The sequence below is a fragment of the Mycteria americana genome, chromosome 1 (assembly GCF_035582795.1).
Source record: "Mycteria americana isolate JAX WOST 10 ecotype Jacksonville Zoo and Gardens chromosome 1, USCA_MyAme_1.0, whole genome shotgun sequence".
In the NCBI taxonomy this organism is placed as follows: Eukaryota; Metazoa; Chordata; class Aves; order Ciconiiformes; family Ciconiidae; genus Mycteria; species Mycteria americana.
The window spans coordinates 95,125,510-95,149,832 of NC_134365.1; the positions used below are offsets into that span (position 1 = coordinate 95,125,510).

At 40.2% G+C, this 24,323-nt stretch overlaps 1 protein-coding gene across 1 annotated transcript in view; it reads left to right on the forward strand.

Moving 5' to 3' along the window:
* The window catches only part of CFAP44 (cilia and flagella associated protein 44), a 47,601-nt gene extending 23,828 nt beyond the window's left edge, over positions 1-23,773 (forward strand). Inside the window, exons 17-35 of the mRNA XM_075491811.1 lie at positions 1,564-1,782; positions 2,255-2,397; positions 3,299-3,569; positions 5,534-5,589; positions 6,027-6,189; positions 6,836-6,966; positions 7,930-8,123; positions 8,560-8,725; positions 9,690-9,867; positions 13,137-13,640; positions 15,064-15,267; positions 15,692-15,887; positions 16,890-17,000; positions 18,520-18,650; positions 19,773-19,889; positions 20,829-21,030; positions 21,736-21,896; positions 22,660-22,794; positions 23,357-23,773. Of these exons, the coding sequence (XP_075347926.1) occupies positions 1,564-1,782; positions 2,255-2,397; positions 3,299-3,569; positions 5,534-5,589; positions 6,027-6,189; positions 6,836-6,966; positions 7,930-8,123; positions 8,560-8,725; positions 9,690-9,867; positions 13,137-13,640; positions 15,064-15,267; positions 15,692-15,887; positions 16,890-17,000; positions 18,520-18,650; positions 19,773-19,889; positions 20,829-21,030; positions 21,736-21,896; positions 22,660-22,794; positions 23,357-23,635 (3,561 nt within the window). The 3' untranslated portion in view covers positions 23,636-23,773. The remainder of the gene's footprint in view (positions 1-1,563; positions 1,783-2,254; positions 2,398-3,298; positions 3,570-5,533; positions 5,590-6,026; positions 6,190-6,835; positions 6,967-7,929; positions 8,124-8,559; positions 8,726-9,689; positions 9,868-13,136; positions 13,641-15,063; positions 15,268-15,691; positions 15,888-16,889; positions 17,001-18,519; positions 18,651-19,772; positions 19,890-20,828; positions 21,031-21,735; positions 21,897-22,659; positions 22,795-23,356) is intronic.
* The last annotated feature ends 550 nt before the right edge of the window (positions 23,774-24,323 follow it).

Consider the following 24,323-nt stretch of genomic DNA (forward strand, 5'->3'; position numbering starts at 1 on the left):
TTTTCAGAAAAAGTATTTTTCTTGTGGTTGATGTTAGTGCTGTAGGAAATTCCTTTGAACAGTCATAAAACACCCGTGTGGTCACTTTGAGGTAAACATGAAACTTTTTTTTTTTTCCCCAGCAGTTATATACTTCTGATTTTTGTTTAATGTTGTAATAACTTTAAAGGGGTGGTTTTTATTTCTGAATGGGAACTAGCATTTTAGAATATGTGCAGGGCCAAAGGAAAAGAGTTATGCCAGCTCTCAGCCATAGTTAATTTTGTGAAATTAAAAAACAAGCTGGTGTTAGGCTCAGGAGCAGAGCTCCAGTGAGCAGGCTGTCAGTCCCATGTTCAATCCACCACAATCCAAAAGCCTCTGTGGTTCTATTCTTAACCTGTGATTTCTCTGCTTTCTCTGTTAACTGTTTCTGAGTGGTGCATTACTGAATGTCAGGCAAAGCCTCATTTCTTGTTATAACTAGGAGGAAGTCAGCATTAAGGAGAAAGATTTCTTGGTGGTTTTCTCACAGAAAGAACCACAAGAATGATCACAAAACTAGTATACATATGTAAGGAAAGATTGAAAGAATGTGTATAGAGTTTTTGTGTTTGGTTTTTTTTTTTAGTCAAAAGAAAAGAATATTGTTGGGAGAAACTATAAATCTTTAAAAATAGAAAAGGTTTCTACGGAGAGAAAGGATATTAATTGTTCTCCTTTTCCTCTGGGAAAAGATCAATAATTAATAAACGAGGATGTTTTAGATAAGGTGTAAGGAAAGATTTCTAACAGTAAGGGTGGTGAGGCACTGAAATAGTTTGCATAGGCTGTAGAGTCCCCATAGCAGAAGATTTTTAAAGGGTAGGTCAGACAAACATCAGCCAATAATATTTAAGGTTTAGCTGATTCTGCTTTTGGGCAAAAGAATGCTCTTTTGAGATCCTTTCCAGGCCTTTCTCTAAGATTTGCTATCTAATATCTTCTTAGGAAGATCCTGTTTTAGAGAATGTTTGATATTTGTTTATGCTAAAGTAGGCTTGAATAGAAAGGGGGGTTTAAAGGTTTTATAAATTTGCAAATATCTTCCCTTCATTGTTCAGAAGAAGTAAAGTCCATTACAGCTTCTCTCTTTTACTCTACATCAATGATGCGCTAGAACTTGGGAATTTGAGTTCAGCTTTCCAGTGCTTTTCTTTCTCCTGGGCAGGCAGAGGACAGAGCTTAGGAGTTCTGCAGAAGTGGTATGCTAATAGGAGTTCTGCAGAAGTGGTATGCTAATAGTAGTTCATATTGGGAATAACCTCTGAGGAAATGCTGAAATCTGATTCTCATGCAGAATGGTTTCTGTTTCAAAGGACCATGAGTTAAAATACTTTGGAGGAGGGAAATGGGGGCATTCCACTGGAGACTCCCATGAAGTCTGGTTGATCTCTGCTTAGTTGATAGAAAAGAGATTTCTCTAGATATTCTGCATATATAATGCTAGGACCACCTTGGATTTAATTTATAGGACTCCTTCAGTCAGTAATGCATGGAGTGCCTTGGTTTCATGTCTCTGTGTTTCTCTGCTTGTTGTAATAGTTGGAAGAGGAGATTGCACTCAGAGAGAAAAAAAAGCAGGAGAAAGAGAAAGCAAAGCTTGAATGGATAAAGCACCAACGGGAGATGGGAAAGGAGATAGAAGAAGAACCTGAAGAGGAACCCGAAGAAGAGCCATTGCCACCTCTCTACATACCAGAGGAGCCCAGTCCCATCCTCTGTGGGTTTTATTCAGCACCAGGAAAATTTTGGCTTTCCTTGGTAAATCAATTTTTATTTCAGGTCAATGGGACTGCAAGATGTGGCAACCTTCCCTTCACATCTGGGTGCCTTAGAAAACTGATTATCTGAAACCTGCTGTCTCTAGGACATGGAACTCCCTTCATACTTGATAGTTTCAGTGGTCTTTGTGAAGTAAACCAGTAGTGTCACTCCAGATTATTCAGTAAATTTCCCATAGGTATGCTTCTTGGTGATGCCTGAATGGGCACAAAGACTAAGCTGTTCCCTCACAAGCAGAAGGTAGAATCTTAACATATTGGTAGGATGGCTTGTAATACCAGTGATCATGATAGATTTTTCTCTGTGGGTAAATAGGATCTCTAGATGTTTGGAAGTAACATTTTCTAACCTATCGTAGATCCTTAAGAAAGGAAGAGTTATTCTGAAAATTACATTTACCTGGTCAGCTGTTCTTTTGTCACCATTTCTTTATGGTCATTCTCTTCTTCAGGGTGGGTATGACTCAGGGTTCCTCTATCATTGTGAATTCTCAAATGATCACCAAGACGACCCTGAAAACAGGAAAGATGAACCCTTTGAAGTTATTCCTGTTGAGGACACCGACAACAATCCCATCTACCAAATCTCCTTCTGGTAAACATTGTAGTGTAACAGACAGCTTTGTGATAAAGCTTGATGAAATTGAACTTGGAAGGGAGGAGGGACTGCTTTGTCCCTTTTTAATTGTGGCTCAACTCTAGTATGCAGGAACTTTCTCTGATTTTCCTGGCACTGAGTTTCACTTAAAATTCCTAATGGGCACAGTTGGGCACTGTATCTGACAGAATAATTTAAAAAGCCCTTCAAAGATGAAAACGTCTGATTTCTAATTAAGTGCAGATTAGGACTCAAACATCCTAGATTGTAGAACTCCAAGAGAACCATTAGAAGTGTCTGCAAATTGTGATCACCAGAACAGTAGTTCTTTTTTTATAGTTAGCAAAGAGAGGACACAGTTAGCCCTTGAGGAGAACATGGTGGGATCAGTCCATCCCTCTTGTGCAAAGAATACAGGCTTCTCGGAACATTCTGTGAACTGTATGAATGAAAAGGGTGAACTATTTTCAGACTCCCAATATTAGGTTCCCTGTAAGGCTAGGCATGTTCTGCATCTAAGGAGGCAGATTTAGTTCAGGCTTTAATCTACGGCTGGCTGCATTCACCACCATTGGTACTAGATGAAGAACAGGGAAGGAAAACTGTTTTTCTAGCTCTGAACTTGGTGTCTGCTACCCTGCCCAACTCAAGGCTGAGACCAGTTCCATGATACCCAGCAAGTGCTGGAACATCCCTGAGCAGCCAGTTAGCTGGAAAAAAGTTTGTAGTAGCATCACACATACTTTAAATGGTCCAAATACTTTGCTCCCAGCTTACAAACTTCGGAAAGCTACATTTATTAAGCTAGATTAGCTCTTTTCAAGTATCATGTTTTGAGCTGTGGCCTTACTTATTACAAGTTGCCTGCTACTACTGCTTCTCGTTGCTTATTTGACAGTACCAGCAGACTACTGATGTTCTGTGGGATGCAGAATGGCGCCCTGCGTGTTTATCCTCTCCAGGATAAAGACCTCTCAGTGAATACCCTGAAGGAATACTGGTCCTTCAATGTACATGACAATGATTATGGCCAGATCCAGGGTATCTGTTCTAGTTATGATGATAGATTTCTGATTACCTGTGGTGGAGATGGAAACATTTTTACTTTCAACATCTTGTCTCCAGAGGATGTTCACAAAGAGCTAAAAGCCAAAATCCCCTCTCCTAGGGTAAGTCGCTACCCTCTTTCACTGAATTAGGCCTATTTACTATGAAACTACTGCAGATGGGCAAAATGCAGTTCAATTATTTGGCATCATAGAACTTTCAAAGCAAAAGCTGAGGTTTCGCAAACAATTTGGAAGAAGAGTTCTTGCAAAACATTCCCTAATAAGCAGGCACTATGACTGCATTGTTCCTACTCAATGTTTTGTGTTTTTCTCCAAATAAGCATAGTATGTGTTGTTCGTGTGTAATATCCCACTGGTCTTTTCCCACTCAAAGGTGTAATCATGCACATTCCTAGAATGAAAGAACCACAGGGATTTGTCATACTTAATACTTGTCTTGGATTTAATTCTGGTAAAGTATGATTCTGCTCTGGATGGGGATTCTAGAAATAATGTTGGAGAATGCCCAATGTATAGTTTCTCAGTGCATCTAGTACCATTCATGTACAATTCACAAGTTGGATTTTTTAGATTTGCAAAATAGCACAGCATGATGCTGATCCTGTTGCTCTTTCACTCTTGGACAGCATTAGCAGTTACCATTTTACAGGTGTCCTGTAATCACTGTAGAGGTCATCACCTTTATCATGTTTGAACAGATGACACTGGAACTCAGTAACAGTTCTACTGATAATACACAAGAAGAGAGAGGTGTCAACTCCCCCACTGAAAATGTTCAGACTTTATTGAATTTTTTAAAAATCTCTTGAGTACCTGAATTAAACAAGTATAACTTGAAAGAAGCAGTGAGACCTGTTGAGTAAAGAAGTGCTATCACGCACAATGACTTTTCGAGTAGATGTACATTCAGTACAGTTTAAAAATCTTGAAAGTGTCAACATAAAACAAATTCAACTTTTAAATATTTTTAATATTAGTTGGTAACTACATTTTGAAAGATGCTTGATAAGGGAGGCAGAGAGGAAATTGTGATTTTGGTCGTTTAGTTAAATTGTTGATGACTAGTTGGAATTCTTTACCAGTATCACAAGAATATATAGCACTAAGAATAGACTAAAAATTATTTTCTTAAACTAAGTGAATGATTGGAACCTGTGAAATCAGAGCCTAGCTAGCTCCAGTATTACAAGTAGTGATTAATAGACAATTATAAAGCATATATACAGTTTTATCATTTTGAGTATGTAAGTAGCTCTATATAAAGATCTTTATGGTCAATTTCTATTGTTCAGGCTAGCAACATTGCTTAATGACCATCCTAATAGAGTTTTTCCCTATTAAAGTATATCTTCATTAAGTATCTATTCTAGTTTTAAGTCATGTGGAAGATTTTAAAAATTCCATCTTCATTAAACTTAATGAGATTCTTAGAGAATCAAATACAAATTCTCTGAAACTAATTGAGTTAAATTACAGATCAATTTAGTATGACTGTATTCACTGTAGGGTGGTAGGCCCTCCTCTTTTTTTAGAGCATGATTGCCTAGGGAAATGAGGTTTGTGCGACTGCAGTGTCCATCCATCTGTCATTCTTCACAGCTAATAATTGTGAACCCATTATGCAGTTAGCAGAAGCAAACCAGATGAATTACACATGTAACTTGGAATTAGCCCAGGATATGTTGTCTCTTGTCAATCTGGCAGTGAGGGGAGATGAGAATTGGGTTTGGGGGACAGAGAACCGAAGATGTTATGGGACAGAGTGAAGTTAGGACAAGCAATGATGTAATGGTTAATGTTGATGAGGAGGATATAGGAGTTGTGTTCTCTGTCCCTAAGAACTATGCTTCATTAGATCTTTTACATGTAAACCAACTTAATTGCTTTTTGTTCTTGAAATGTTAAAACCTGATATTTAAGGCCTGTATAACAATATTGATCATGAAGGTTTCTTTTGGTTTTGTGAGAGGCAGTGAGAGCTCTGTCTTACTGTTTGTAAAAGCTTTATTGTCTGTTGAAACTATTATTGCTTGTTTAAAGGCAAGACAACATTTTTATTCCAGAGTGGTCTTGAGAAGGAGAAGGCTACTGAAGACATTGAGGATCCCAATGCCTACAAGTAAGAGAGGCTCTGATAATGATGAAAGAGATTTTCAAGTGTTAGTAGCTCTTTCTTCAGACCATGTATTTCTTTTTGCCTCCTAAGAGGAGGCAGAAGTTGATCACCCCAAATTTGGGTCATTTCCTTGTTACACACAAAGTTTTTTTCAGCCTTTCCCTCCATTTCATCTACTTTTCTGTGGTAGTAATTCAAATACGGTACTTTGAGACTTAATTAACTTCAGACTACAGAGACAATACAAGGTCAAGGTCAAAGCCCCATGATGTTAGGACTGTACAAATATACAGGAAGATGATTCTTTTCTAAGTTACCTTCAGAGCCGTTGAGTTCACTGGGAGTTAAAGGCTGTCAAGGAAATCTAAAAGATTACATAACCTGTAATCTTTCCTCTCTTCCATTGAGATAACACCATTTCCTTTTTCATGTATTTTCAGCATTGAGGAAGTCAAGCAGAAAAAGGAGTATGAACGGATAATGAAGGAAGCTGAAGAAAAAAAAACCAAGAAAAGAGAGGAGTTAATTGCACTGAGGCATGAGTTTCTTTTTCTTCTTCAAAAGAATCAGGAGTTGCCCAAGCACATGCAGTTGCACAGAGAGGTACCTCTGGTTTTTATAAGGGTCATTTACCTTTAGAGGCACCTTCTTCTGAAACGTTGCTACCTGATGTGTTGGGGCCAAAGATGTCCAACCCTTTGGATTAAGGTAGTTCTATGAATGTATAATTTTCTGGGACTTCTGAATCACAGCTGATGATTTATGCCATTTAAGAAGCACGTGGGAAAAATGTAGTTTGCTATGGAGATCTGAATAGCTCCTGAAATAAAGGATTGTGTTGATGTGCATGGAACTCTGGCACGTGGGCAAAAATATTTTGGTGGGTGTCAGTCTCTTCTCCCAAGTAACTAGCAATAGGATGAGAGGAAATGGCCTCAAGTCATGTCAGGAGAGGTTTAGATCGGATATTAGGAACAATTTCTTTACTGAAAGGGTGGTCAAGCATTGGAACAGGCTGCCCAGAGGGGTGGTGGAGTCACCATCCCTGGAGGAGTTCAAAAAACATGTAGACATGGCACTCTGGGACATGGTTTAGTAGGCATGGAGGTGTTGGGTTGACAGTTGGACTAGATGATCCTAGAGGTCTTTTCCAATCTTAATGATTCTATGATTCTATTCTATGATTCTATTTATTACCAAAACCTAGTAGCGAAGATAATATGATGATGTGTTTTCTGTCTTTCTGCAGCAGTATGAGATGGACCATAGGATCTTTGAGGAGCTGGATAGGCAGACAGCACAGAGAATCCAGTCAGTGCAAAAAGAGCTGGCTTGGGAGCATGAGAAACACTTGATTGGACTGCAGAAACTACAAAATCAGTAAGTACCACTTTTCTTCTACTTCTCCCTCTGACCTTGCATGGGGCTTACCATTTATGAAGTTGTATCTGCCACAAGGAAAATGAATGTGAATTTTTTTTTTCCCCTCATATAATCAATATTTCTTCTGTTCTGTTATGATTCTGTTCTTATTTTACTTGGAACATGCACAAGAGTATGTATTGATATTTGGGTGTACTTACTTGTTTTGAATCTTTGGTAAAAATTCAGATATGCAAATCGAGGAAGTAGTTTCATGCTGATTCAATTCTGTATGAAGAAAATGGGGGGGTGGGGTGGTGGGTTGAGGCTGAGTTTGCCTGCATTTTTGCCAGTAAGTTCAGTAAGAACCAAGAACCTTTACTGGAACTTTGAAGAACAACCTTTGAAATGAACCCCTGTTTTTCAGGCATGTTGCATGTCTGTCAGATATTTTAGTATCATTGCTAACACAATGTTCTCCCTATACAGTTTACAGTTATGTAATGAACTTTCTCAAAAACAGAAGTTTAAGTGCGAGGTGCTTTTTGCATTGGTTTTCTTAAAGCTAAGTATATAGCAAAAGATTAATTCCTAAAAATAAATACACAATAGAAATAATATACAATAACAAAAACACCTTAGGCACACGGAGTCTGTGACTGGGAAAAAGACTTGAGTGCGTATGTTTTTAATCAGTCCTTAATGGAAGGTGAAATATATTCTCATGAAGAACCTGGTGTAAGTTTCAATATCGGGAGAGGTGTTAATACGTTTGTTCTTGAGCACCTCCATTCCTAGATTGGATGAAAGTCAATAGCTAGTGTCAGATGTCATCATGCTATTACTTACTGACTTCTGAATTTACATCTAATGATTGTATGTGTAATAAGTAAACTACATTATTCATGTCCTTTTGGTCAAGGAAAAATGGTAGGTTGTGCCTACTGACATCAGACAGTTTTGTCTAATTCGGCTTTTCAGGTTTCGGGACTCACTGGAATTTGACACTGTTGTTGTTCATGCTATTCAAAGCAATCATCAGATTTCGACCTACAGACTTCTAGCAATGCCTGCAAAATACTACGAAGATAAGGAACATCCATCATGGAAGAGGACAGTACTTAAACAGGCGTGGAAACAAGCAGAAGAAAGGGAGATCGTCAGAGAGACAAGGCGTATGCATAGGGCTAATGATGACCGTTTAAATCTTACCAGTAATATGGTTTCTGTCTTTAATCTCAGTTTGTTTTCCTGAGTCCAAGCTATAATTTATAAAGAAATTATAAATTTCTTTAAAGAAATTTATAATTTCTTTATGTACAGGTGAAGACATATAACTGTGGTATGGTTTTTCTAGTACCTGTGTACATAGTAACACACATACATAGTTTTCCATGTTTAGGTCAATGTCAGCAATTATCTGTCAACCTCATGGGTAGAATGTGACTAAGAGTCAAGTCAAAGAACCTGAATACATTCAGAACATCCACTGCAGTGGAACTATACTGGTTGACACCAGCTCTACAGGAGCTGTCCCAGGGGGTTTCCAGTAGTTGGGACTGCACTGTGCTGCATGGTATTTACATATTCACATGGTTATTTTTTGTCCAGATGCTAGAATTTTCGAGGATGAGGCTGAAAAGCCGAAGACATCGGAGGTCCGAAAGCCAATGACACGTTATATAGAAAGCAAACGTGAGCAAATCAGAAGAATTGTTGAGAAATCTGACAAGGTGGAAGCTAAGATCATGAAGAGGAAGGCAGAGTGGGATGAATTGTGAGTCTTGAATTGGACTCTGTGCCCTTTTAGTTGTGCTTATTTGTCTGAGGTCAAGTAATGCTATTTAGCTGTCATATAGCACTATAATCTCTCTGCCTAATTTTTTATATTCCTAATGATTATAATTAAAATAGATGAGTCTTCATGTATCTCTGAGTCTCAAGAGAGCATTAAAATCTTTCAGTTAGTTTCTATGGTTCTTCTAAAATATTAAAAAATTTGAATTCAGCTAGGTAGCTACATCTTCAGATAGGGAGTAAAAAGCTGTCTAAATCAATCATGACTGAGGGACACATAGACCATTACAGTCAACTCTCAGTTAACCCTACCAGCACCACATAGAGCAGATGCTGTAACAGCTGGGTTAGGTCAGTTATGCTAACATCGTGGCTAACATGCTAACATTATGTGAGTGTTTGTGGTACGCCTTCACACTCTATGCTGGTCTTTATCTTGAGAGGCAAGAAAGTGGGGCAAGATATCTTTGAATGCTCATGGAAGTACAGAAGTTCTTAATTAGGAGATGAATGACAGGGAATGGGACCAATGTAGAGTTGGAGTACAAGGCTTTTTAAGGTTATTAATTGTTTACCAATATATAGTAGGACCAAGTATTCTGTGCTGCAGGCTGGTGGAGTATTGACACATGGCTCCCTGAGACTGAGAGCGGCATGTACTTGCTAAACCCAGAACTCAGTCCAAGTGTAGAGGTTTAGCCTGTCCCATGGCAGAGCTATGTTATAAGAGTTTTTTGGGGAAAAAAAAATAATCTGAGGTTTTCATTCAAATGTGCAAGGATATTCTTCTCAAAGTAGCCACTAGTTTCCCAAAGAGGTGTGTGATTCTTGATCCCTAGCTCACCTGCAAGCCTTGCTGCAGAAATCAGAAGGTATGAAATGACCCTGTTTGTTCATCTGTATGCTTTCTGTCTTAAAGTTCAGCTTTGTTTTGTACCTACCAGATACAAGAGCAAACCTAGTGATGACTATGAGAATCCCAAGGATGTTGAGGACATCAGAGAAGCACAGGAAAATATGGGATGTTATAAACTGAAGACTGACACTAACTACAGAGTCCCTGAACACAAGCGTATGAACACTGAGAAGAAGGTGACGCAGCTTATGTCCCTGGAAGTGTTGGTATGTAAACTGATTCATTGATGTGTATATTTCCCCCTTTTTGGGGGAGGAAGGATAGCGTATTAGTCACTGAAGAAATTTTTTGAAAGGAAATCAAAGTGAATGTGGGAAGAAGCCTTGAAGGGCAAACTGTGTTGAGTCAGCTTTAGTTACAAATCAGCCTTTCTTTTGTGAACTGTTAGTGCTTCACCAAACTCAAACCTGAATCAATCCAGGATAACTCTGAGCTGGCTCTTTTTAAATGAGAAAGAGAATTTACCTTTTCTAGTACTTCAGCAGGAACATCTGTCTTTGAATTCTTCAAAAAGTCTTATCGTGGAGTAACTGGTATGCTTTCCTTAAAACACTGAGCTAAATAACCTCTTCCATAAAATACCTTTACAAAAACAGGGATGTGAGCAAGGACAGGTGTTTCTAGTGTGGCCTTTCCATATTTGCACTTTCACAGTCACTGCTTCTGGGTACTAAGCATTGGAATCTTCCTGAGAAACCAGGTCTTTTGAAGCCACCTTTGAGGATAGGACTCCTACAGCTACCACACGTCTTTTAACTGCAAACACACAAGAAGCTCAAACGTTGTTGCTTTCCTTGTGGCTTTTTCCCCCCCATCCTTCTTCTCATAGGAACTGTTTTTCATTTTATTTGGCTGGAGTGCAAAAGGACGACAAAATTCTTTAGCTAAAAGAACAATGAAAAAATATATCTATTGAACTTGGAACAGTCTAGTTGCTTTTTGGTCAGAAGGCTTATTTCTTGTCCTGCTTACTGACAGAGGAGCCTCTTCACGCATGGTTTATCTTTGTCTGGCAAAGTGTAAGTTATACTCTCAGCGGCCCTGAATCTTCTCCAGTCTTACCCTCATGAACAGGTTGCCTGATCTCAGGCACCCTCTAGGCTGGGTCACTTTGATAGCGAGGTCTAAGCATTACAGAAGCAATGCTACAGTCTCAGGGGTTTTGTTGGATCATTTTAATCTCATGCTTGGGCTCCAGTACTTCATTGTGGTGCTGATGTTACCAGATACCCAGTGATTAACCTAACTCAGTAGGACAAGCCAATACAAACAAAGGGAACAGTTCTTTTTGTAAATTCCAGGTTTATATGGATGAAGGATTCCGTTTATTTCAGGTGGCTGGTGTATAGGGTTGTTTTCTTTTATAAAGATCAGAGAAATTTCCACCAAATATATTAATGTTAGGTCACATTTGATTATTATTTCAATTAATACAGTGTCTCCTTATCACAGAATGATTGAAGTTGGAAGACACTTCTGATGGTAATCTAGTCCAAACCCTCTGCTCAAGCAGGGCTATCTAGAGCTGGTTGCTCAGGACCATGCCCAGATGGCTTCTGAATATCTCCAAAGATGGAGACTCCACAACCTCACTGGGCAATCTGTGCCAGTGCTCAGTCACCCTCACAGTGAAAAAGTGTTTCCTGATGTTTAGAGCGAACCTCCTGTGCTTCAGTTTGTGCCCATCTCCTCTTGGCAGTCACTGAGCACCACTGAAAAGAGCCTGGCTCCATCCTCTTTGCGCCCTCCCTTTAGTTATTTATATACATTGATGAGATCTGCACCCTCCCCGAGCCTTCTCTTTTCCAGGCTGAACAATCCCAGCTCTCTCAGCTTTTCCTCATATGAGAGATGCTCCAGTCCCCTAATCATCTTAGTGGCCCTTCACTGGACTGTCTCCAGTAGCGCCATCTCTCTCTTGTACTGGGGAGCCCAGAACTGGACACAGCACTCCAGGTGTGACCTCGCCAGTGCTGAGGAGGGATCACCTCCCTTGATTTGTGGCAATGTTCCGTAATGCAGCCCAGGATAATGTTAGCCCTCTTTGCTACAAGGGCACATTGCTGGCTCATGGTCCACTTGGTGTCCACCGAGATCCCCAGGTGCTTTTCTGCAAAACTGCGTTCCACCTGGTCAGCCCCCAGCATGAACTGGTGCATGGGGTTGTTCCTCCCCAGATGCAGGACTTTGTGCTTCCACTTGTTGAACTTCATCAGGTTGCTGTCAGCCCATATCTCCAGCCTGCCCCTCTGGAGAGCAGCACAACCCTCCAGTGTATCAGCCACTCCTCCCTGTTTTGCATTATCAGCACACTTGCTGAGTGTACACTTTCCCCCATCATCCAGATAATTAATGATGTTGAACAGAATTATTATTACTGAATTCTGAATATACAATTATTACTGAGGTCTGCCTACAGGCCAAGCAAGATGCAAACAAGTTGTTACAAATATGTTTTGCTGCATTTGGCTGTTTAATTCCCACTTCTTACATCTGATGTAAGTATCACTTTTCAGATTAGTGGATCTTCATCTTGAGTTGGAGAAAAAATATTCAGCTGATGCCAAAGTCTTCTGAGTTGACTTCAGGACTCTGGTTTACTGGAAGGCCTGGAGAGAATTTGTTTTGGACATCTAGTGGCTTTTATGAAATCCAAAAGCATCTGACAAAATGTTACTTTCTTACTTTTAATCTCACTATCTACTATACTTTAAAAAATCAGAACTTTTTTCCACTTCTAACCACCTGCAGTAGTTGTGATTTCAGCTTCACTATCACATAGAAAAGACAAGAATCTCATCTGCCTTCCAGAACCTACATTTGTGGAGGACTGCTTCAGTATCTTTGAGGTTATATGAGATAACAGCTTTGTTTCAATGACTACGTCAAAGAAGTCTAGATTTCTGTATAGCTGTGCATTTGGTAGTGTGTACAGTAAAGGTCCTCTCAGGTATTTTTCTTTTGTCTTGCTTGCTTTACAAAATACTAAAAGAGACCTAATTTTCTTTTTGTTAGTGTGTTATTTGTACTATATGCCTGAAAAGAGGGCCATATATCAAAGCTGAGATATTCTCTGTATTTAATGAGAGACAGCCCAGATATCTAATCCTGCAAAACCCACAGCTTATTTTCACAGCCTGTGTCTCCTTTCTGCACTGCTTCAACATCTCATGTCAAGAAACTCACAATCAAGTCAGGAACTTGAGAGAATGGATAATCCTTATTTCCCTTCTTACACCTTTGCTATTTGCTGTGAAGGAGAGGAAGAAAGGTGGTTCCAAAGATTTTAAAACCGCAGACTGAAAGACAGCTGTTTAAAAATGCTAATGTGTGGAGATGGTACAGAAAAGAAAGCTAGTATGGAAAGAAGGAAAGTCAGTATGACAAGCCTCTTCACCATTACTTGTGTTGGGGAAGACTACATACTATGTAAGTGTTCCTAGGGAATCCTACTAAAATTGTTTTTCCTTTGCAGATCCATAATAGGAAAGTCAATATGAACAAAGAGATCATGTCTTTGCGGGATCTCAAGGTTTCTATTATTGATGAAATCAAGTGTTTAGTGCAAGAATTGAAATCTATACAGGCAGCCTTGGATTTATCAGAATGTCTCCCTCTTCCCCTGATCCCTCAGTTACACCCAGATGAAGTTCCAGAAAAAAAATTTGAGTATGACAGTGACATCCTCCTGAAGTTCAAAGAGGAGCAGGAGGCCAAGGCAAAGCTCCAGGAACAATTGGAAGGATCTCCCTCATCTTGTGCATTTAGGCGTGGGTTTCTTCGAGCTCCTTCCATTAAAGAGTTTGACCCTATGGCACAGGTTGCAGGTGCGCACCTGATGAAAATAGCATCATCTGTGGTCACAGAGCAGCAAAAGGTTTTTGAGATCGAGAAGGCAGAGCCAACAGAAATGGAACTGGAAATGTTAAAGAGGGAGAAGATAAAAAACCTATACTTGCAGGAGACCTTGATTAAAAAGGTAGGAAATCAAAAGTTGTTTTTTTGAGATTGAACAATCCCACTGCCTCAGAAATAAAACCAAAACCGCTTCTTTCTGTCTCAGGATTGCAGCTACTCTTGCCTTTCTGAAGTTCAGGAAAATGCTATCTGGTGCGAATTTACAGTGTAAATAGGTATAAATCCCTAACTGTGATGTGTGTGCTGACTACCACTTGAAAAACAGATCTTAGATTTCTTATTGATTGTTCTATGAAACCATGAGCTGAGTGGCCAAAAAAGACAAGCAAAATGTTAGAAATTACTTGAAAAGTGACAAAGAGGGAAAAAAAGGAGCATCACTACAACTTTGTAGATTCATGATGTTCTCAGCTCTTAAATAACTGTAGTCCTGACCCTTTGGTCTCAAAAATTATTTTGTAGAATTAGAAAAGGTACAAAAAAGAGTAACCAAAATGCTTAGTCATGGAAAAGCTTCTTTAAAAGGCACATGTAAATGGATAAAGCATCTTTTGACCTGGAAAAGGAGCAACTGAAAGGGTTGTAGCAGAGGTGATAAAATTATGAATAGCATAGAAAAGCACAGTGGGAATCACCCCTTGAAAGAAGGAGACATATCAAATTGAAATGGTCATGTAGAAAGCTTGAAACATGCAAATAGAAATAGTTTTCCTATCCAACAATAACTAAGCTTTGGAACTCAAGTGTTAGGATGTGGGGGAAGCTACAATTTGATAAAGTCTGGAAGAAAAATCCATTCAAAGCTGTTGAACATAAACATACCACTTCAAGCTCAGGATGTCCCTAAGTCAGAGTTTAGGAGGGTACAGAGAGGAGCGTGCCAGAGGTGTACCACTTGTTCACTTGTTTGCTCCATTTCTTATCGTCTTTTCTCTAACTTACTCTATTGGCCATTGACTCTTTGGTCTACCCCAACACAGACACCCTTGTTTTCATGTGTGTGAAGGTTTTGAGAGAATAACCAAATGTTGCTGTGACCATCACATATGTATAAGTTAATGTTGGCAGCTGCTAGTACTGATTTAACTGTAAATGTCTAAGGGAAGAGCTGGCAGGTATTCTGGAAGAAGTCTGTCAAGACGGAAGACATGTATTTATTGCTACATCTGGGACTGTTACATAAACTACTTCAGGCTACGGTAAAACATTCTCTGAAGAGTAAAATACTTCCGGGTTGGTGTGGGATGCAGTGAAACATTCCTGTGAAGCCTTGGTGATTCTTTTACTATTGTGCTGAGAATGAAGACACATTTGGGGTTAACTTTGTCTTTCAAAGCGCTTCAGTAATTCATAGTAAATAGCATGGGCAAGTTGTTGATTCGGCCGAGAGAATTTTCCCCTTCTGCTCCTTTCTATAGCTTTACATGTTTAGCTCCACTCCTAATACTGTCCCTGTTCCTCATTTGCCTCTCTGTATGCTACAGATCAATGCGCTGGTGATCAACTTTGATGCTGAACTTCGCTTTCTCCGGCACAAGAAACTGACGCTGGATGTGCAGATGAAAAGTGCTGACCTGCGCTACATCACGTGGTATGAAGAGCTGCTTATCCTGAAGAACCTTGAGAAACATGAGAACCTTCTCCAGGGGCGTGTTAACACCCTCATCAGTGAGCAGGAGGCTACGCAAGTAAGTAGGCTATGTGTCTCTGGATTTAACAGTACCACTAATGCATGGCTTGAAACAAAAGCAAGCCATAAAGTAAATGGTGGCATCTCTTTGCTTCATTTTAGCACTGATCCAGAGTCTAGTGCTAAATTTTGGAGAACAAGAAACTCTTGATCATCAGCCTAGAATGGTTGCTTTTAACTTCCAATAGTTTATCTTTTCATAGTCTTAACAGCTGTATTTTAATAGGTGCTTAATGATGTGGAATTGGTGACAATTCATATACTTAAATTTAAGAACATACTTCTAGGTTTTGCTGGACTGGAGCACAGGTTTTAAAGAGAGAAACTCAAGTTTTGCATTTCCAGATCTTCATAGATATATCCTATATACACACATGTGTGGGTTGTACCTTTTAACTGAAGTAGGTTTTTTGTTTGTTTAGTCAAAATTGAACAGCTACCTTGCACAGATGGAGGCCAGAAAGTGTGAGATTGTAAAGTTCCAGGAATGTGAGAAAGCTCTTTATGCCAACTTCCAAGAATCCCTTGGAGAAAACAATGAGTTTGCCCATTTTCTGACCAAGGTTCTGAAGAAGAAAATCAAGTGCGTGGAAAAAAAAGAAGTTGGAAGAGAAGCAGGTTGGAGATACTGTTCTTTTTATTTTATGGATTTGTTACACATACTTCCATGTGGTCAAGTAAATGTCTGTCAGTCTAGCTGGAGCCCTGGGTACACACAGCACTGAACTCGGGTCAAAAAACCATAGATCAGACTTACCCAGACTTGTTTATATACCGACCCATGTTCTGTGGCAGCCATTTTGAATGATAATGTAATTCAGTTTCTAACATCACTACATTTGGTCTGATGACAGCTCCTCCAATTTACTTCCTGTAAGTCAATACTGAGGACTGATAATTGGTATGAAGAAGGGGCAAAGCTTTAAATAGCTACTTTCTATGCTGTACCAATGGGAGCTATGGATAAGTGATTAGTCTGCCACATTCATTACATTCTCCTTTAATCTGTCCCTTGACTAATGAGAGATCATAGACCTAATCTGCAGTCACCTATTAGTCACAGGACTAAACATATTGTGAAAGGATTTCATTTATCTTAGTGACTCGGTCTTAAACTGTTAAGGCTAGGCAGTCTTACTGAGCTAAAATACTTGTGCTCTCCCTCTGACTTTGCTTTTGATTTCAAATGGGACACAATTAGCAGAAAGTGCAGACAACAGTGATGCTTTTGTGACAGTTTTGTGCCTCTGTGTGTTTTGCTTGGTTGATTAATGTCTGTAGTAGAATGGTAAACCTACAAGGTTTAAATTCCTAGCACATATAAAGAGAGGAAACATTATTGAAGGAAGTCCTAAAAATGTGTCTGTGTCTGTGCATTTGGCACTACTAGGTGATCTTTCTTCCTCAGTTTTTTGTTTTGTTGGGGTTTGGGTTTTGTTTTTTTTTTCTTTCTGCGAAATTATCAAATCAATGCAATAGGCACAAGGTGCCTGGATCCACATATTACCAGGGTGATCCTTCATGGATTATTGGGATTGTGTTCACCAGCACATTGGCGTAATGCACAGCTAGTGAGTCTGGGGGTGTTCTGCAAGCCAGCATACTGCCCTTTTCTTCCAGATGAAGAAGATGAGAATGAAGAGGAGAATGATGAAGAGTCCACCTTGGGGATTGATGAAGAATATTCTGGATCTGAAGATGAAGTCTTTGATGACTCTGTTTGCCCAAAGAGTACGTAAGCCATCATTTCCTTGGGTTGACTACTTGTTCAGCTTTAGGGGCAGTATTGTGTGTTTAAAAAGAAAACACAGAATTTTTCATTATTCACTGCATATTAATGCCATTAATGGCCAGAATGTGTGTACCCCTTCTGATTGCAGCATTTCTCCCCAGGAAATCTCAGTGAAGATAATGAAACCGCTGGTAGTATAAGGTACCCTAATTAAAAAGTTTGAAAAAATAAAACTCAGCTAAGCACTAAGAATTAATTATTTGTGAAAAGAACCATTCACCATTTCACAGCTGTTTTCTGGAGAGAAAAGGCTGCTCTCAAGAGTGGAGCTGGAGTGAGGCTGTAGCTGCTCTCTGGAAACCTGCTGCCTGGCCTAGCTGAATCTCTGTCAGGGAAGTTCTGTGGGGACCCTACCATGGTGTTAAATTAAGCTCTTTGTTACCACCTTGTGGATTTATGCAAAAATTACCTGTTGCTAGGCTGCTCTCTTATGGGTATCTGAAAAGTCAGGAGCTTTACTTTGCAAAATCCTCTTCATTCATTCATTCAACAAAGGCAAGCAACCCCCCCCCCCCTTTTCTTTTGGATGAGTTTAACTAGTTTAGGGTGTTGGTTTTTTTAAAAATCTTTGAGTGATATGTCAATGACCATGTAACAACACTGCTTTATTTTCAGTTAGAACTTAGCAACAAATTACTGTATCATATTTTTTTAAATTGGATTTTAACATAATTATCCCAAATTGAATTTTTGATTAAGTCCGCATTCATGTCCTTTGTCAATGAAATGTTGGGAAGAAATGAAGAGGATTTTTACTTTTTATTGAGAAAGTCCAAATTACTAATTTAATGGGGAAATTACATGTTGCATTAGCCTCTTCATATTTGTCTCTTTATGTGTAATTTGCTTTGCCTTTATTGGACTCTTTTTTTTTTTTTTTTTTTTTTAAATTATTATTAAGCCCACTGATTCAGGTTGATGATGCTGACTTGATTAATATGACTGAAATCACTGCATTAGAAATTCACACATCTTCCTTACCATGAAACAAATGAAACAGGTCCTGTGAACTACAGCTTCGTTTACAAATAGAGCTATAAATGATCCCTACAGCAAGTTCATCATTTATAGTGAAGGGTGCTATGGATAAACAACTACATGTTCACATAATTGAAGATTATACTGTAACATGTATTAATTACCGGGATTGCATTATTTACAAAAGCTAACTTTTGAGCACTTGGCTTTAATACTGGCTTTGATGCATTTAGTCTTACTTCTGGAAACAAACTGTCTTGACTGAATGTAAAGAAAAAAGATCCATCCAAGATATTTGCTGCCTCATGGAGGAATGGCCCATGTGGTTTATGTTTGAGAAAGCTCTAGGGAACCAAGAGCATGGTCTTACTATGGGGAACACTGGGCAATGTGCACAGTAGGAGAAGCTACTAGCTCAGGCCTGTAACTGTAGTACAGTCATAATGAAACTAAGTTATTCTTTGACTCTTTCCTTCTCAGACTGTAATGAGGCACTCTTCCAGAACACCATCCAGCTCCGGCAGAAGCGGTTAGACATTGAGAAAGCTTTAACAGAGGAGAAGAAAGTTGCTGCTAACCTCAGAAAGAAATATAATGCCTTGACCAAAAAGGTATTGGGGTGTTTTCTTCTCAGCAAGCATCAGCTGGCTCCATTACAGTGAAAATGTGTGTGATTTTTGGCTAAGATTTAAAAACAGAATTCTTTTGAGAGGCCTCAGTTTGGGTAGAGATATCTGTGGCAGCACAGATGCAGGACGCAGCTCAACATGGGTCACCTGTCCTCCTGAAAAGGGTAAATCAAGGTGATCCGACCTTAGCTGCTATGGGGCTGGATCCAGGTTTTTGGTCCTGTTCCTTCCCAACTGTCTAACCATCATGCAGCAGCAGAAACTGGATGCTCTGGTTCAGATGCAACACCTGATGTAGCCTGGCCCATCTTCTGTGCATGTGTATGGGGATGGGGAGATTAAAGAATCCTTATCCTAACAGAAATGCAGGTTAAAATAAATGCATAAAAATGCTATTCTTCCATCTATTTCTTTTTGCTCTTTGTCATAGTAATCACGGGATAAACTCACTTGTTGCAAGTTTTCCTTTTAGCTTTTTTGAGCTCCTGTGTTCATCAAGACATTTGATTTACATTAAGTCAAAAAGATCTTAATTTGAAGGGTTATCCGGGATAGAGTGAGTTCTGCCAAAATAACATTATGCAAGTCTTGCTTTTATTGTGTCTCAAAAATGTTCCATCAAATATGCTTAAGTTACAACGTTTTTTGTTTAGTTTTTAAAGGCTTTCCTAAGTGCCAGCTGCCACATATTCACCCTGGGGTCTGACATTTGAGTCTGAATTGTTTCTTTCTCATGCAGAATCAATAAGCATTTCCAGGCATAACACAATAAAAAATATCTTGCAGGCTCTGTAGATCTAGAAGTGTTTTACACACTAAACAAAGCAGCTGTCTCTTGATACATGCAGGGCTTCTAAGCCTCCTACTAAGGAGACATTTATGAGTGCACATGTGTACAGAGGTATTCAGGATAGAATCTTGCTTGTAAGACGAGCCTCGTGTTTGCTTATGAAACTCATCTATCATAGTATGGAGAAAAAAAAAAACAGCATTTTTTTCTATATTTCTTGCCCTTTGGATCAGGAACTCTAACATAGGAACTTGCTGCCTTATGTATTTGAGTACTACAGGATTTTTGTTTGTCCACAATTTGTCTTTCTGCAGGCAAAAGTAGTGGAAACCAGTCTGGACACCGCAGAGAGGGAACTGGAGACCTTTCAGTGGGAAAAGCAGCAGAGACTGAATGAGCTATATGTAGTTGTACCTTTGAAACTCCATCAGGTAATTCAAGATGATGTGCATCTGCAGGTGCAGAATGGCCTATGTACATCTAAACAGTGGTGTTAGTGTTCTTTGGGGCCCTTAGTTCCTGATTCACCGTAGTCTCCTGGGCGTGAAGTGGCATTAATTAAACTTCATGCTGCTATTTCCTCTAGATTTTTTTTTTTCCCCTTCTTTACTCTTATACTGACAGAAAAGAGGTAAGGACAGGCAGGTCAGCCTGGTCAGCCCATTCCTGAAATGTGCATAGTCTTCCAGTGTTTTATATGTTTGGCATGGGATTTTCCTTCAGGTCCATACCTACTGAAATTCTCCTGAAAAAACCCCACCCCAAAAAAAACCAAACCAAAAAAGCCCCCACACTATTGAAACTAATGGGAGTTTTGCCAAATTCAAGAATGCTGGATTGGATTGGATCTACACAGCTGTTAGCACAGGGATGATAAGTAGAAAATGAAGAGGAAAACTCAAGACAATACTGTTATTTCCTCTGGGCTGAATCTTGTCCGCAGAGAAAGAAGATAGGCCTCTGCCTGTTTCGGCTTATATACCTCTGAGGCAAGCTCAGGTCCCTCCATTTGTTCTATCTCACTTCATTAAAAGGTTGATAATGAAGACAGAAGAGTCTAAGGCCTGACTGTGCAATCCTGCAGCTCCCAGATCATTCAAAAGTACAGTTGACAGGGAGTCCCTCGCTCCTCCTTTGTTCCAGGTGCCATAGGAGGGTAGACAGCTTCATATGTAGGCAGTCATCACAGCTGTAAGTAGTCTGAGCTTTGCTGAGTGGTAGTGATTCCCTGGCCCAAAATGTGAGAATTGTGCCCATGCTTACTATTACCTCACTCATTAGTTCTCTAACGCTCACACATTTGTTATCCAGAGAGATCACCAGCACCCTTAATAAGTAAAGTCAGCCTTGCTTATGGCTGTTTCTCGCAGGTGGAGTACTTGGTTAATGGGGAGATGCCCAGTGACTTCTCCCAGGCTTTGGTATTCACCAACCAGTCCTTAGAGTATCTGCAGAAGAGAATTGTGGACCTACATAATGAAAAGATAATGCAAAGAGAGATCTATAAGAAGGCCCAGGAGCAACATAAGCAGCTCATCCAGGACAAAAAAGAGATGGAGATAAAGATTCAGCGTGAGTAACAGAGACTCTGAACAACACAGCATACTAGTGCACATTCTGTCCCCCGCACTGGGTGTGGGTAAGTCACCAGATGTCTGTCTTTATACTCACCCAGATGTCACAGCTGGTTACTGCAGAAAATAAAGCAGAACGAGCAGATCAAGTGGACTGTTTTGATGAAGTACTCGTAGTTCTCCAGCACTGCAGTCATTAGGCCGTGTGAAATAATTTGGGAACTTAGTATAAGGAGAGTTGACTGAGATGAGACACTGGAAGTCAGGACACGCGATTGCTATTTCTGGCTGTAAACCAGAACTGCTAGGAAAAAAGTATTTTCCCCAAAGCTACATGAGCTTTTTTGGCAATTTCCTGCTCTGCGTAACATAAGAAGAACGAAACAAGCCCTATTTGAAACACTTACTTTCCCAAGCATCAAACCCAAAGATGTGTCTAGCACCACCAAACCTGCAGAGGCCCTATATAATGTGGGAGGGGCTTACTAGGACTGGCTTAGAGTGTGGCTTAGTGACCACACAGACATGGTCATGAGCAAGGACAAACGGCAATATTCAGCTGTGAGCTCTGTGTGGTTTTGTGTGAGTTTTTTATTATAGAGCAAATACCAAAGAGCTCAGACAAAAAGCAGGGGGTATGGCAGAAATTCTTACTAACCAATGAAAGACAGTGCTGCCCTTTGTGCCATCACGTTTCTGTTAGGACTGGAAGAGAAGTGCAATCATCTGATGATGAAGAAGTTTGGCCGGCTGGTTGATTTTGAAGCAGTTCAAGCACACTCTGTTAACATACGCATGGAAGAGTTGGAAGTGCAAATAATGGAGAAAGAATATGTGCACTCCCAGGAGCTCAAAGACTTGGAGGTAAGGAGCAGGAAAAGGAGGAAGACATATGTGTCATGATGATCTGTTAAGGCTTCATTTCCCTGGGGCTGAATAGTTACACTAAAATCTTTCGTGAGCATGTTTGGTTTTTTCTCACTTGTCATTAATAGACCATAATGTCCAACTCCCCGTTTCCCATCATCGTTCCTACCTCTGCTCCAGTTGCTGACGCACATCCTATTTTCTCATGGAGGTAGCTGATGACCTTCTTGTTCTACTTTCCTCAAATGCATCCTTCTGGTTCAGTGCCTACCTGAAGTTCTTCTAGAGTGCTTTCCTTTGGTTTTCAGCTGGCATTTGGCACCTACTGCCTCATCCCACCGCCTTTGGTGATGAATTATTTGAGTACAGGGCAGTCCTGGCTTATGCCTGGGGTGCTAGTCTGTGCAGTCTGAAAAGTTCATGTCTCTATCTGGGGGGGCCTAAGGCTCAGCTGCTGTGGTGCAAGCAGGCAACACTCTTATGCTGCCCTTACAGAAAGGCACATACGGAAGTAGTATGTACGTAATGGCTTTCTCTTTCCCACACTTTTGCCTGTTTTACCTACTTAGGTATTTGCGATATTTAAAAAAAAATAATGATGACAGATTGCAGTAAAGGTACTGTGGGATCAGGTGGTGTATGCAGGATCAGTCTGTTGTTTACCGCTCTTCTGTGACACTTATGTTGTGCCTAGCACTTCCTCCCTGCTTCACACTTTTTGTCCTCTCTCATCCCAGCTCACCCTTTTCTATCTTTCTAGGAAAGAATCTTAGACCTGCGGCAGCAGCTAATGAAGCTGACAAAGGAAAACACCAGCAAGCTGCAGCAGCTGAACCGGTTTTGCCTTGAAAAGCAGCAACTTGAAACTAAGCTGGCTTCACTAAAGAATGATCTGGTAAGCCTTTTAGCCACTGTTCTACATGCAGGGTTGGGACTATTCAGGAATGGGTAAGGGATCATCTGGCCCTCACCAGCTCTCTGATCTCACATCTGGCTCTGCAGTCAGTTTGCACTAATACTGCCTAGTGGCACAGGCTGAATGGCTGCTCCAGGTCTTGTAGAAGGGGAGATGAATGAGCTGATCCTGAAGTAGGCCATACCTTAGCTTCTCTGCCAATTTCTTACTTAGCTGCTTTCTAATACTGAAATAAACTCATCTTATTCCTAATTAGAAAACGTCTTGCGGTGGGTCAAAATTATTCCTTTGTTACATGGAAACAGCCAAATGAACTAAGGTGTTTTCTTTGCTCTGTATTAGGGAATAAGGCAGGCACCTGTGACAGTCTGAGTCTAAATCAGTGGTTCCTCACTCTGACTTCTAAGTAGTTCTGACTGAGGAACGGAGAAGTCATGAAGCTGTCCTGCCTCTTCGAAAGCTTCACTTTCCTGCTTGAAGTAAGTTTCCACTGTTCGTTTTCCCATGTTTTATAGGAGTTATTTTCTTCCTCTGCTTACAGGGAGTAGAATTTCAGGGGCCCCGAACTACTGACATCAAAGAGAAGGCCAGGTTGGAGTCACGGCTCAAGCACATGGCTGATGACACAGCCCTCCTAAGAGAAGAAATCAATCTTCTAAGCAGAAAAGATGGGTGCTTAAGAGAAGGACTTGCTCTCCTTAGGAGAAAACATGGGTGCCTCTTTCTACAACCTTTATCACCACAGGACTCCGAGACACCAACTGAAACATTCCCTGTTCTTACACCAGAAACAGTAACTAACAGTCCAAGTCTCCCTTAAAAATGGACATGCTTAACTATGGCAGTAGTCATACCTGGAAGTGTGAAATTAATTGCTTTGGCTATACAGGGGTTTATTTGTAAAGGGTTATATTTGTTTCCCCTATCAAAATATGACCGTAGTGACAGATATGGAATAAAAAAGTGCAAATGTAACCAGTAAACGCTGTTACCAGTCCATTGCAGGGATTTGCCCTGGGCAGATGCCCTGTGTGTGTGTGTATGTGCTTCAAAACAGTGGATGTTGAAGGCTGGATATGAGAGTTTCACATGGGCAAATCTAGCTTTGGTACCTATGTTCTCAAAAATACTAAAAGAGGTCTGCCTTAAGGGTGTGTTTTGTTATTTGCTGAACATCCTAGCAGCAAGGGCAGTTCTCTGCTAACTGAGCTAGTTAGAGTCAAGGGAAGTGCTATTTGTTTGGAGAAAGCAAAGGGACCTTTCTCCTCAGGGCCTACAGTGCTCAGATGGGTATGGAGCCAGTCAAAGACGTTCCCACTTGCCTCTGCTCTGTAGCAGTGGAAAACTGCACAGCAGTGCAGGACGTGGTATTTATCTGGTATGAGGAGAGTATAGCAAATGCAAAGTCCGCCTGTAATCCCACTGGCTTACACCTGCCTGATCGGAGGGAGAGCAAGCCAGGCTCTGTATGTTTTCAGGTTTTATTCTTTTTTTACCTCTGGCATTCG